The sequence below is a fragment of the Pezoporus wallicus genome, unplaced genomic scaffold (genome assembly GCF_028554395.1).
Source record: "Pezoporus wallicus isolate ANWC-B61680 ecotype Strahan unplaced genomic scaffold, APGP_CSIRO_Pwel_v1 contig_2132, whole genome shotgun sequence".
Lineage (NCBI taxonomy): Eukaryota > Metazoa > Chordata > Aves > Psittaciformes > Psittacidae > Pezoporus > Pezoporus wallicus.
The window spans coordinates 2,694,049-2,708,202 of record NW_026637551.1 but is presented as its reverse complement, the minus strand read 5'-3'; the positions used below and the strand labels follow the sequence as shown (position 1 = coordinate 2,708,202).

The 14,154-nt window shown below is 50.2% G+C and overlaps 1 protein-coding gene across 2 annotated transcripts; it reads left to right on the top strand.

The window, feature by feature from the left end:
• The first annotated feature begins 8,064 nt into the window (after positions 1 to 8,064).
• Positions 8,065 to 12,502, top strand: LOC130597600 (SUN domain-containing protein 5-like). Of its 2 annotated transcripts, XM_057406304.1 has the most exons (6): positions 8,065 to 8,670; positions 8,838 to 8,907; positions 9,279 to 9,379; positions 9,953 to 10,120; positions 11,922 to 12,011; positions 12,286 to 12,502. In XM_057406304.1, exons 1-6 carry the CDS (start codon positions 8,578 to 8,580, stop codon positions 12,439 to 12,441), a joined length of 678 nt encoding a protein of 225 aa, XP_057262287.1. In that variant the 5' UTR covers positions 8,065 to 8,577; the 3' UTR covers positions 12,442 to 12,502. The 2 variants fall into 2 exon arrangements, with proteins under 2 accessions (XP_057262287.1, XP_057262288.1); XM_057406305.1 differs by lacking the exons at positions 8,065 to 8,670; positions 8,838 to 8,907 and adding an exon at positions 9,099 to 9,172.
• Positions 12,503 to 14,154: the final 1,652 nt, after the last annotated feature.

Genomic DNA, 14,154 nt, shown 5'->3' with positions numbered 1-14,154 from the left:
GTGTAGTTTAATGAGCAAAGACACTCTTCCCACTTTGAGAGGGGTGAATCCCATCCGACACCAGTAAACCTGGTGCCATGTAAGCCATCCCATTATCAAAATACTCCAAACTGTGGAGGTGTCACCAGCCATGGAGCCATGTACCAAAGGACCGAGTCCACCTAGTCCATCTAATGTCACTGCCCACAGCTGGAGAGGATAAAATAACTTGTATCCCAGATCCCCCTTACCCACTGTCCCTTTTGATCACACTTGGGACTACGGGTCGCAGCGTAATCACCACCCCCATAGAAGACCACTAACAGGCAGCAGCCCGAGGGCCATACCAGGCTGGCAGTTTCCTGACAATGTCCTTAACCTGGGCCCCAGGGAGGCAGCAGACTTCTGCATGAGAGGGGTCTGCCTAGCATAGTGGCCGCGCTGTTCCCCTCAGAAGAGAATCACCTACAACTACAACCCATCTTTTCTGCCTCACAGAGGTGATCGTAATATGGGGATTATGCTTTTCTGACCCTGCCACCACTTCTGCAGCAGATGGACTTCCGACCATCCACTGACTGGCCTTTCAGTTCCTGAGCCTCATATTGCTGAGGTTGTACATGTGAGTTACATCGTGTCAGCAACTCAGGGGTCCTAGTGATCATTGCACTTTGTGTGGAGATGGAATCCCTTGTGATCATTGTGCTATGTGCAAAGGGTATGCTAAGTGTCCCTGTCAATACCACAGTGAGGAGGAAGAAGAAACAAGGGAATAATTCCCCTGGGTCAACCGCAATATTGTGCAAAGGAATGTTTTGTTCATTGTTTAAACTGCATGAATGTTCTTAGAAAACAGGGGGTAGGTAACTTAGAGACATGTCCTGTTACAGAACGTTGTGAAATCTGTGCGCTGAACAAATAAACACATAAGGAGTGGAATTTATGGGGGCTAAGATGGTGGTCAGACTTGTGACAGACATAGTATTTCTTCACCCGGAGACAAGACCCCAGCAACAGGTGGAGAAGCCTGGGAAAAGAAGACAACAGGATTGGCTGAAGAAGCCCGGGAAAAGAAAACAACAGGACTGGCTGAAACCGAAGAAACCCGGGAAAAGAAGACAACAGGATTGGCTGAAACCCAAGAAGCCCGTGAAACCAAAAAGTATAAGAGACTATCCCCAGAAGTTCCCCTTGTGCGTCTTGGGCGGAGCGAAGACTCCCCGGCACACCCAGTGCTGCTTGCTTATTGTCTCTCGATATTAATGATAATAAAAATCATTGGCTAGATTTTTATAACATACAGATGCACCTGGGAGGGAGAAGTGGGCAAGAGTGGCTTTCACCTGCTGCCCAAGTGCGGACTTGCATCCATTCACTCCTTTCCTTTGAGCTACTGCCTTCAGTCTGGGAAGGGGGAGGATTCATGACCTCTGGATCTTGGGTTTTTTTTTCTCTCAGTGAGGCCAGAGCCTGGTTCCACAAGCCTATATCCTTCTCAGACTCCCTGATGCTTCTTAACCTTCCTACTACTTCTTTTAGGTCTGCCCCCAGGCTGAGCAGATCGTCCACACGGTCACATGTGACACAGCCCCTGTCTCTGCTGCCATTCGCTACCAGAGAAAGGCCCTGTCATTCCCTGCTGCACGAGACCTGGGCGGCTGCACGTCTTCCTGTCAGCCCCGCACGGGTTCCTCCATCCCTCCCGAGGAGAGCAGATCAAGTCACTCTGCACCCCTGGGGGCCACGCACAGGCTTCTCGGTGAGGGTGAGGGCCTCAGAGCCATCCATGGAGCTGGGCAGGGCCCCCAACCGCTCAGCGCAGCCGCGCTCCTCAGACCGCTTTGCGTACGTGGCCGGAGAAAGGGGCCCAAGGCGTGGCCGCCGTTGCTCGGGCAACGCCCAGATCTCGCCAGCGACTCCCGCGAGAGCTGTCGGGTCTTGGCCGTGTTCGGTAGCCCTGTGTGCGGTAGGGGGCGTAGCGGCACTGAAGAGAAGGAGGGCTCCCGAGGAGCAGCAGTGCTAAGAAAGCGGTCTTTTTAAGTGGTCACTGAGGGGGGCGAGACAGGGATGTAGAGTGGGAGGGAGGAGAAAAGAGTCGTCTTCCCTTGGCAAGGAAATAGAAGGTAGCGGGAAATTCGAAGCACGTATTAGTACAGCAAAGCCAGACTGCGGAGGAACGGGAATGCAGGCTCTTTTCAAACGCCTTTGGGAATACGGTGTACTCACACACCTAAAACCTCAGTTCGGCTCATCTGTCCTACTTCAAAAAATGTTACAGTACTTCTCAGGTGGTGGGAAATAAAACTAGCAGTAGCTGATTCAGTATTTTAGGGTTGAGTTATGATTAATTTCTCAGTAACTAATGCATAACCATTTGATACACATACTTATCATTGTATGTCATTATTCAAGAAAAAAGGAAAAATGGACATTTAATCTTTGTAGATATCCTGGTTTTCAATTCTTTACGTTAGCCCTTCTATGCACCTGTTTCCATTTCAGTTTTTGTAACACACATGATGACAACTGTATGATATAAAATATTAATAGTGCTTTCCTGACTTCATAAAAATGTCTGTTGATGTGAGGGATTTTTTTGCAGCTACAATACACTGGCCTCTCAAAAGCAAGTTCCTATCACCAGAATACTTTGGTCACTTTCTCCTTCAACTCCAGTTGCCCACTTTCACACTTACGTCACAACCTTATTTCTAGCATCTGGTTCTGCGGTTATACGTTTGCACTAATAAATGTTACTCATGCATTCTCATGACTGTCAACCAAAGCAATTAACATCTTCTAGTCCATGCTGGGGGGGGGGAATAACACAAGCAGTCCCTTGGTTGTTAGATATTTGCCCAAGCAAACGTAAAAGAATGATAAAAATTAAAATGCAATTCCTGGCAGAAAACCAAGGTCAGCTCTCATTCAGGTATTTCAGCGGAATGATAAAGGTCAACTGAGTAGGGCTTGGGTATTAGGCACAGGTCTCTGCAGTTCCGTTTCAAGGAACAGCTTCAGCGACTGGCCATACTCAAGAATATAACAATCTATGCCACATGCCTATGCTAGCTGCTGTGAAAAAGGCTGTTAGAGATAGAGGGGGCCCAGCATGAGTCAGTAAATCTGTTACTGACCTAGGAGGAGCACAAGGGAGAAATTCATGATAGAGAAATTCCCGTGTATACGAACTGAAATCTCTTCCGTACCACATCAGCTCAACAGAGTGGAAACTTGGGTGACTTAAAGATGGGGTACAAACTGAGCATTTTAAAATAGTGACCTTAGTTCATACTTCGCAAGTTGAAAACTAAGAAAAGTATTAAAACGCAATTCCTACTAGAAGACTGCCTTTGAAGTGAAATCATGGGGCCACAGACTGCTTGAGGTCTGAAAAGGCCTCTGGGAGGGTATGTGGTCTAAACACCCTAGTCAGGAAGGCTCACCTAGAGCTGGTTGCCTAGGACCACTGTCGAGGCTGTTGAATGTCTCCAGGGATGGAGACTCCACAATCTCCCTGGGGAGCCCATGACAGTGCTCGGTCACCCTCACTCCGAAAAAGTGTTTCCTGTTGTTCAGACGGAGACTCCTGTGTTGCACTTTGCCTCTGGTTCTGTCACTGGGCACTACTGAAAAGTGCGGGCTCTGTCCTCTTTGCATCCTCCTTTCAGGTCTTCACAAACATTAGCAAGATTCCCCCCCCCTGTACCTTCTCTTCTCCAGGTTGAACAGTCCAAGCTCAACCTTTCCTCGTATGAGACATGCTCCAGTCTCTTTGCCATCTTACTGGCTCATTGTTGAACTCTTTCCAGTAGCTCTGCATCCTTCAGTGAGAGCAAGAAATATTATCAAAAGTCTTCTCATGTATCCAGTCATGACTGCATGTTAAAGTTCTTTAAATAAAACTGGAGATATTGCAAGAAATATCTATAGTGAACTTCGCTTTTTGCCTCCACTGGTCAAGAGAGCTGAAACAATGTCATGTAATGAGCCACAAATATAACAGAATTCTTGTTTTCACCCCTCTGTGTCTACTGTCAGAGTAATTACACAGAGATTTTTTGAATTATTTTTAAAAACAATAACAGCACTATTATATTTATATAACTTTATTTAAAAAAAAAAAAACAGCACTAAGGATTTGTGTATGAACACAGAATTCTTCTTACATAGACTGAATTTCTGGTGTGAGCCAAGGTGAGTAAATGAAATCACAGTCCTGGGACTTAAGAAAGAGCACTGCACCAGCTATTTAGCTTCCACAGATTTTTAGTCATTGAGCTCAAAGAGGCTGGACAATATCCACACAGAAATGAAAATGGAACATCACTTAGACTTATTGCTCGGAAGGTTTAGTCAGTTAAGTGAAATACAGATCATCAGTAATCATGATTAAAGTAAGAGGATAGCAGGCATCTACAATGGCAGAGATCACCTCTCATGTGCCCAGTGAAGTAGTAGGTAAACCAGAGTTACCATACTATATCTAGTTGTTAAAGTGCACTACAGTTATACCTAGCTTTGCTTCACAGGAGGCACATGAAGGAGAAGGATGGGGAGGGAACGACAACTTCTCATTTCTGCAGCCATTTAATTTACAAGAGAATAAATGCTATTAAAATGATTCACAGGAAAGCAGCATGAATAAATTCTTCAATTCATGTCAGATGAAAGACTCAAATATCACAGGCCTGGTAATAAGGTACAGTGCTTTCTACAGCTAAACAAAACCGCTGTTCTGAAGCTATCATAACAACCAAATTAATAAACACTGTGACTAGAAATTTAAGATAAGTAAATGAGGATTTAATGATAATCTTAGGTGTAACAGTAGAGCCAGTGGTGGCACCAAGTCAGTAAGACAGTAAAAAGTCAGTTTTAAAAGAGTAAGACTGGAGAACATCACAGGCATAGCCAAGTTCAGTTCCTGCAGTAAAAAAAAACTGTAAAGAAGGCTGAGCCTAGATGACTGTCTATAGGATTTCTATTCTGTGTGTCATCATAGAACTCACAGCACCTCTCAATAGCCCAGAGAAAAGTTATAGCCAAATGAAAAACATTCTCTATAAAGAAACATAGGAACTGAGCAGAAAGAACAGGTCTCAAAAATCTCTATTTCCTGATCTAAAAGGGACCCGTTTGGATTACTTCTTTATCCCAAACCTGATAGCTGGTTAAATCCTGAGCATAATCCTTGGTCACATCAGGCAGACACCAGATAAAGATTACTATCGATAATCATACCTTATCTATATTTACATTATTTTCACTCTAGTGCTTCATAGAATCACGGAATGGTTTAGGTTGGAAGGGACCTTCAAAAGCCATCTAGTCCCAGCCTCCCTGCAGGGGATGAGCAGGGACATCTCCGAATAGATCAGGTTGCACAGAACCACATCCAGCCTGCGCCAGCTCATGGGCTTTTTCTGCTCAACCCGCACACCCATCCTTTGCCAGGGGATGCTGGTTGAGCTTCTCCACTGTAAAGATCCTTCTGTCTGGCTCGTGATGTGATTGTACATGTCTTTCCCAGGGAAGTTCAGCAAATGAGAGACACAATGTCTGTAATCACACAGATGTCTGGCTGGGCTCTGAAAAACATAGGTACAGATGGACAAAGGCAGGGCAGGCTGTCACCACACTGGGCTCCTGCTCAGCGCTCCCCATGGAAAAAAACACAGGACCCAAGAGCATGACTGTGACTGGGCAGGTCTCATGGGGTTTGCTGTCTCCCAGCACTCACAGACCTCCTGTTGTGTGTCTGAGAGAGCAATCTTGTGCTTAGAGCAGTGACAGAAAATGCTGTAGTAACTATCACACAGTCAGCAGGTCTTCCACCAGGATTGGTATTATTATTGCTATTTGATTAACAAGTGTTATTAAGGTATGCACAGAGTACGCATTTTGCTGAGGTGCACAAAGGGAGCGTCATCAAATCTGAGTACAAATCCACCTCACCAGTTATGAAATAAATGGGCAGAATAGAAAGACAATACTCAGTACTTTCCAGCAGTGAACAGTGCTAGAATGATTGAGATAAAAAATACTCTGTACAGAGTTGGTTGCAAGCCCTGGGCTATCTCCCCTCAGGCCAGTGGTGTTGCTCAAGGGCATGGCATGGGTCCGGTGCCTGACACCTGAGGTCTCACAGAGGGCTTGGATCCCTCCAAAACAGCAGCTGGCCGCAGAAGTGGCTGTGCTGAGCCGAGCTTCCTGCTCACAGTCCAAGCTCAACCTTTCCTCGTATGAGACGTGCTCCAGTCTCTTTGCCATCTTACTGGCTCGTTGTTGAACTCTTTCCAGTAGCTCTGCATCCTTCCTGTACTGCGGAGTGGAGACCTGGGCGCAGTTCTCTAGGAGGGGCAGGAATCCTGTTCCACAACACTGGACCCACTGCTCACCTCTAGGGTACATCTTGCCCCAGGAAGGTGTAGGATATGCAAAACACACCACCAAGTGAGCTGTGGAGTCTTTCTCCACACACCCCGGACCCTGCACCCACCCTACTGCTTCATCTAACGCCACACTATGACGTCACACCACGCAGGGGGAGAGTCTGTGAGGTTGGGCACTGTGGGCCCAGATGGAACTCACAGCGTTCTGCAGGCTGAGTGCCACTGGCAAGGCGGTCTCTTGGCCGTCTTCAGGAGCTCATCTGCCCACACAGACAAACCCTTGCAGCTTGAAGAAGGCGTAATTTCTCACCAGGATGGTGCAGAGGAAGGCTCGTCCACGAGCACGGGCGGCTGCCTGGCCAGGGAGAACAGCTAGCCGCAGCAGGCAAAGTTGTTCGAAGGCTCGGAGCACCCAAGGGCAAAGGTCTGCCCACTGCCCTGCTGCAGAAAGTGAGGGTGAGTTCAGCGCTGCCTTTCACCCCATGTTTGCACCAAGCCTGCCCGACTTGGCCAGGCCCAACAGCGCTGCAGAACCAGCACCATCCTCCTGCCTGGGCTCACTGTGGCTATGTGACGATGAAGGAGCTGGGATACTGTAGTTCCTAGGGGGCACCCCAGGACTCGTGCCACCCTCCCTCCCCAGGTACGGCATACGTACCCTGACTGCAAGGGGATCCTGCCCGGCCTTCCACTCCACACTCTCAGCTTCCCCTCTGGAGGCCACAGCCACAGCCCTTGCCTCACCCCTGGAGAGGGACTGCGTGGGAACAGCACCCACCTGCCTGCAGCTATCTGGCATGTACTCAAGGAGGATCCTGAGGCTTTTCTCTGATTTCTTTGCCCAGGGTTGCTCTGCAGTGTGGTAACGGCCATGGTCTTCCTGCAGAGGTGCCTTTGCTCAGGGATCGCCACCATGTGAGTACAGCGCCTGCTCAGTAACAACACAGGGACACGGAGCGTGGAGGGCTCAGGGCGAGCATAGGGAGGCTGGTGGAGGAAAGTGGGGCTGGTTGTGCTCCCCGCCAGGAGCTTTCTGGCTACTTCAAGATTACTGCTCCTCAGCTTGTAAGAGAAAATCCCCCATGTGCAGGGCTCTGCCCTGGATCATTGCTGCCAGCCAAACTCCCTCTTTTCCAGGAAAGGGCTCATCCCCTTGACAAAGAAGAGGCTCTTCACAGTCCTCTTCTTGATGATCCTAGCGGCTTTTGGTGAGTATTTGCCTGTTGCCAGTGGAGGCATGGAGGCAGAGAATGCGAGCTTCAGAGTGAGAGAGAGGTGCTGGTGGGGCCCTTCCAACCCCTCCATGTCTGAAGCTCAGGGAGCTTCTGAGATGTCCATGATGCAACCAGCCCCAGAGCCAACAGCTGAAACAGGTGCAGAGCCTATGATGCTCACCACAGATGGGAGGAGATACGGTCTGTAGCTGTGGGGCTCCAAGCACACCTGGAAGCTAGGAGTGTGCAGAGCCCTCCGGCATGGGGAGAGGGTCTCCACTTGTAGTACCAACCCTTCTCTGCATCCCTATGTCCTCAGCCAGCCTCTTGCCATCCTGCTGTGGGAGGGGACCATGTGACTACAGGGATCATTAGAAACCCTGATATAATACCTCTTTTGGTGATGTGAATTACAGCTGGTGCCTTCTGTGGGACCTCGACGGTGATGTGGATGCTGCAGACAGCAGGTCTGCCACAGGTCAGTGACTGCAGCTGTGGGACCGTAAAGTCCCACAGAGGAGCACTGGTGGAGGTGGGTGCATGGGTAAATAGCCCAGTCCCTCCAGTTCCAGGCAGTGACATAGAGAATCAGCCGCAGCTTCTGCCATGACTCTGGAAAGCCCTGGCAGTTCTGGGGACTCAGGAGAGCCTTTTCCTTTCAGGTACTGCTGGGGGAGCCTGCAGCTGACCTGTATTCCTTTCGGTAAGAGTCCTCCCCTCTCTCCTGACCTGCATGCAACACGTTTCATGGGGTAGCGGCAGATGAGCTCCTGCTATTTTCATTCACTTTCACAGTGCCCAGAGCGTGTATCTTGTGCTCCTGCCTGGGCCTTTTGCTAAACCTGGAGGGGAAGGAAGTATTCACAAGCCAGGGAAAGTGAAAAAAAAAGGCTGGAGCTTTGCTGCCTCTCTTCCTCCCAAGCTTGGAGGCTTTGGGAGGGGCTGGGCAACTCTCTGACAAGATCTGCTTTCCCGCTGACTGCAGAAATATGCTTGCTCTGGCGCGGAAAAAAATGGACAACATGCAACATCTGAGAGATGAACTGGCAAGCCTGGCTGCAGAGATCAACACTGTGAAGAAGGTGATCCTGCACTTTGGGAAAGAGGGCCGGGCCCTCCCTGGGCAGCTGCTGGGCTTTTCTTGCTCAGCCCACACACCCCATCCGTTGCCGGGGGATGCTGGTTGTGCTTCTCCACCGTAAAGACCCTTCTGGCCAGCTTGTGACGTGGTTGTTTGTGTTTTCCCCAGGAAGCTCAGCAACTGAGAGAAGGGATGTCTGCAATCACACAGATGTCTGGCTGGGCTGTGAAAAGCACAAGTACGGATGACCCCAGGAAGGCAGGGCTGTCATCGCACTGAGCTCCTGCTTAGCGCTCCCAAAAGGAGGCTGTGTGGCAGCCTCGGTTCTCTGAGGCACAGGGACACGGAACAAAACCACGGGATGCAAGAGCGTGACTGTGACCGAGCAGGTCTCCTGGGGTTTGCTGTCTCCCAGCACTCACAGACCTCCTGTTGTGTGTCTGAGAGAGAAATGCTGTCGCCGGGCATGGGGATTACCTTGTTTTCCTGGGGCACCCACAAAGGTGTGGTGCTGCATATGGAGGCTGGCAGACATCCTTAGAAATAGCCTGCAGCCACCAGGTCCTCAGAGCATGGAGCCTCCTGCACTCTCCTTTCTTCTCCCTCCAGGGGCTGCCATCAACCTGCAGAGATCATCCAGCAGCTCTGCATGGCTCTGCAGGATGTTTTGGTTCCTGTGTATTCCACCCATTCTGGATACCTTTGTGCAGGTAGAGTAGCAGAAACTGTCAGTGCTGCTTCTCTTGCCTCTTACAGAGTCGGTTGCAAGCCCTGGGCTATCTCCCCTCAGGCCAGTGGTGTTGCTCAAGGGCATGGCATGGGTCCGGTGCCTGACACCTGAGGTCTCACAGAGGGCTTGGATCCCTCCAAAACAGCAGCTGGCCGCAGAAGTGGCTGTGCTGAGCTGAGCTTCCTGCTCACCGTCCCAGGTCATGTCTGTGTATTTCCCCATTTCCCTGCCACAGCTTGACTGTCCCTCTCCTGACTGGACAGTGAAGGGTGGGGAGAGGCTTCAGAGCTGCTGTGCGAAAAGACAGGTTTCTTTAAAGGCCTGACTCAGGTGCAGGTATCAGATGTTTCCCGCTGACAAGCTGTTTTCCTTTTTGCCCGGTTAGGAAGATGAGTGGGCACTTCCATTCACTTCCCATTTATGGGGAAGTGGACAAATGCCATTCGTTTTGAGGTTTTCCCACAGGTGCAGTGCCGCCTATGGTTCTGGCTGCACAGGAGAGCAGTGGGCCACATCACACTCTCACTTTCATTCTCTTGTCCTCTGCTTTCAGCCTGATTCTTCCCCGGGATACTGCTGGCCTTTCCAAGGGTCTGAGAGTGAGGTGCTAATCCAGTTGCCTGCAAAAGTACGACCAACGGCCATCACCGTACAGCACACCTTAAAGACAGACTCTCCGCTGAGGACTATCAGCAGTGCCCCGCGAAATTTCATAGTCTATGTGAGTCTGCTGAGCCCTGGGGGGCTGCGACCCGGCTGTGTGGGAAAGCTGTAACAGGGACTTGCTGGTCTCTGCGCATCTGCTGAGATTCTGGTGCTCCCAAGCACTGCCATCCTCTGACGGGACATTTCAAGGGACATGTGGAATGGTGTCACCCCACGTCCTGCTCAGTGCATTTTCATAGAATCATAGAACAGTTAGGGTTGGAAAGGACCTTAAGATCATCTAGTTCCAACCCCCCTGCCATGGGCAGGGACACCTTACGCTAAGTCAGATCACCCAAGGCCTCGTCCAGCCTGGTCTTGAACACTGCCAGGGATGGAGCATTCACAACCTCCCTGGGCAACCTATTCCACTGCCTCACCACCCTAACAGGAAAGAATTTCCTTCTTATATTCAACCTAAACTTCCCCTCTTTAAGTTTTAACCCATTACCCCTTGTCCTATCACTACAGTCTCTAATGAAGAGTCCCTCTCCAGCATCCCTATAGGCCCCCTTCAGATACTGGAAGGCTGCTATGAGGTCTCCATGCAGCCTTCTTTCTCCAGGCTGAACAGCCCCAACTTCCTCAGCCTGTCTTCACACGGGAGGTGCTCCAGTCCCCTGATCATCCTCATGGCCCTCCTCTGGACTTGTTCCAACAGTTCCATGTCCTTTTTATGTTGAGGACACCAGAACTGCACCTCCAGGTGAGGTCTCACAAGAGCAGAGTAGAGGGGCAGGATCACCTCCTTCGACCTGCTGGTCACGCTCCTTTTGATGCAGCCCAGGTTAGGGTTGGCTTTCTGGGCTGCAAGCGCACACTGCCGGCCCATGTTCATTTTCTCATCGACCAACACCCCCAAGTCCTTCTCCGCAGGGCTGCTCTGAATCTCTTCTCTGCCCAACCTGTAGCTGCGCCTGGGATTGCTCCGACCCAGGTGTAGGACCTTGCACTTGGCATGGTTAAACTTCATGAGGTTGGCATCAGCCCACCTCACAAGCATGTCGAGGTCCCTCTGGATGGCATTCCTTCCCTCCAGGGTATCAACCAAACCACAGCTTGGTGTCATCGGCAAACTTGCTGAGGGCGCACTCAATCCCACTGTCCATGTCAGTGACAAAGATATTAAACAAGACCGGTCCCAACACCGATCCCTCAGGGACACCACTCGTTACTGGTCTCCAGCCAGACATTGAGCCATTGACCACAACTCTTTGTGTGCGGCCATCCAGCCAGGTCTTTATCCACCCTGTGGTCCATCCATCAAATTGATGTCTCTCCAATTTAGAGACAAGGATGTCACGTGGACAGTGTCAAACGCTTTACACAAGTCCAGGTAGATGACATCAACTGCTCTAGCCCTGTCCATCAGTTCTGTAGCCCCATCATAGAAGGCCACCAAATTGGTCAGGCAGGATTTCCCCTTAGTGAAGCCATGCTGGCTGTCACCAAGCACCTTGTTGATTTTCATGTGCCTTAGCATGCCATCCCGGAGAATCTGCTCCAAGATTTTGCCAGGCACAGAGGTGAGACTGACTGGTCTGTAATTCCCAGGGTCATCCATTTTCCCCTTCTTGAAAATGGGGGTTATATTTCCCTTTCTCTAGTCATTGGGAACTTCACCTGACTGCCATGACTGCCCAGCACCTCTAGGCTCTTGAGTAACACGCGACGGGGAGACTCAGTCCTACTGCATCCTGCATCAGACTGTGCTGGAGCTGCAGGAGCTGGAGGGAAACCACATTCCCAGATCTGGCATGAGCGTTTCCTTGTGGCTGTGTTGAGCCTGAACTGCTCCCATGTGCTTTATCTCCAAGGGACTGAATGAAGGAGGCAAAGATGAAACTCCGCTTGGGACATTCACCTACACTGCACAGGAAGAGGTTATCCAGACCTTCCCTTTGCAGGTACAGTGCAGCAGGATTTTCCCCAGGACCCATTTTCTGGGCCATCAAGCCTCAGGTTTCCAGAGCCACCTGCCTTGCTCTCTGAGGCCTGGCTTCTGATCTGCAGGGGAGCAGGGGTCCTTTGGTGCGAGGGTGGGAGAGGGGAAGAAGGGAGAAGCTGCCACCTTAGCCAGTGCAGGAGCTGGTCCTGGAGCCAGACCTGGCTGGCAGAGGAAGACGGGCGGAGCCTGCTTTCGCTCCCAACACCCCAGGAGTGACCCTGGGTTCTTTGCAGGATGAGATGAGAGACTTCCATTTCTTGAAGCTTGTCGTACAGAGCAACTGGGGAAAACCAGGGTACACCTGTATTTATCGAGTGCAGGTGCACGGGAAGGTGGATGGAACCAGTGCCATCAGCCAGATTTCAGATGTGAGGAACTCACTTCAGTAAGAATTAAAGAGGAAAATGGAGAAAGGAGGAGAGTGATTGGCCGTTAGTCTGGGGCACAGCAATGTCAGTGGCCTTCTCACAGCTGCCAACCACTGCCTTTCGCAGGCCAAGGCCTTCCTCAAGCTTTTCACTTTCTCTCCACCACAGGAATGTTTCTTAAGTGACCAAAAGGAGACAACATTCCCATTGCCTTTTCTTGCCTAGTTCCTTGACAAAATCTTTTGTGGGTCATGATCATCAAAGCACGGGCCCATTCCATTCACACAGCACCTTGACTCTGGGGACGGGGTCCAGTGGGGCCCCGCACAGGGTGCAGCCAAGTCTGCATGAGGTGATGGGGCCTGAGCAGCCTTACTGCCGTGAAGGGGAGGATGTTGGCTCAGCTTCCCCATGCCCATGCATGCTCCCAGGAACAGCCCTCGCTTTCTGTCTTCTGCTCGACTTTAAGAAAGCCGCCATTTCCCCATCTTGAAACAACAAAACACAGTCAGCTTCTATCTGACTACTACACATGCAAATATCTGTCTTTGTCGTGGAGAGATTCGCCCAGTTCAGCTCCACGTTTTCAGCAGCAAGTCTGCAAGGCTGCGGACCTACACCCATTACTCTCAGACTGATGTAAACTCTGAAGCCTAAGTCCAACACTCCCACCATCGTTCCCGCTACTCTGCTAAGTCTAGGAGGCCTGAAAACCAATGGAATCTTCTCCTGACTCCAGTGGGTACAGCTCTGTGGGAAAAGCTTGGGTACTTAGCTCTCCGTCCATGTCGCTTTCCTCATTTGCCTTTGAATTTAATGTGGGACTAGGCAAGCTCAGGTGGACAGTTACATTGTCATACAGCTAATTCATACTTCAGGATAGGGGATTTTTTTTTTTTTTTTTGTGAGAATTCCACTGCCTCTGTCCTTTGTTGGTAAGGATATGAGACTTCATTGGTACATGCTTCATTTTCCATGGAAGACTCTGTCAGGAATGCTGGGAAGAAAAGCATCTGGTCAGCTGTCTGCTGCAAGAGGATGGCAGTAAGCTGAGAATCAGATTGACTAAGGTTGGAAGTCCCTTCTGCAGGACACCTGGTCCAGTGCCTCTGCTCAAGCATGGTCATACAGAATCATTTGCTCAGGACTGTATCCAGACAGCTTTTGAATAACTCCAAAGTTGAACAATTCGCAACCTCTCTGTGCAGCCTGTGCCTGTGCCAGGGCTCAGTCACTCTCGCAATAAAATAGTTTCCTGACATTTTAGAGGGCACCTCCTGTGCTTCAGTCTGTGCTCATTGTCTCTGGTCCCGTCACTGGGCACCACTGAGAAGAGCCTGGCTTTGTCCTCTTTACACCGTCCATTTGGACATTTATACACTTTATTAAGATCCTCGCGAGCCACCTGGTTTTTTCTAGTCTCTCTCATACTTTCTTTGTAGGAGAGATGATCCAGTCCCCTCCTCGTTTTTGTGGTCCTCGTTGAACTCTCTCCGGTTCATCCATGCATCTCTTGTATTGAGGAGCCCAGAACTGGGCACAGGACTCCACATGTAGCTTTATCAGTGCTGAGTAGAAGTGAAGGGTCACCTCTCTCGGCCTGCTCAAAATCCTTTGTTTAATGCAGCCCAGGGTATCATTTATTTTCTTTATGGCAAGGGCGCATTGCTGGCTCGTGGTCAAGCTGATGTCCACCGAGACCCCCAAGTCCTGCCAAGCTGCTTTCTAGGATAT

What these genes read in the sequence shown, in the direction of transcription:
- LOC130597600 (XM_057406304.1), top strand. Translation starts at nt 8,578, where the DNA reads ATGCTTGCTCTGGCGCGGAAAAAAATGGACAACATGCAACATCTGAGA. An exon ending in AGATCAACACTGTGAAGAAG is followed by an intron (nt 8,671 to 8,837) that starts GTGATCCTGCAC and finishes TGTTTTCCCCAG; the next exon opens with GAAGCTCAGCAACTGAGAGA. An exon ending in TCCAGACCTTCCCTTTGCAG is followed by an intron (nt 12,012 to 12,285) that starts GTACAGTGCAGC and finishes GGTTCTTTGCAG; the next exon opens with GATGAGATGAGAGACTTCCA.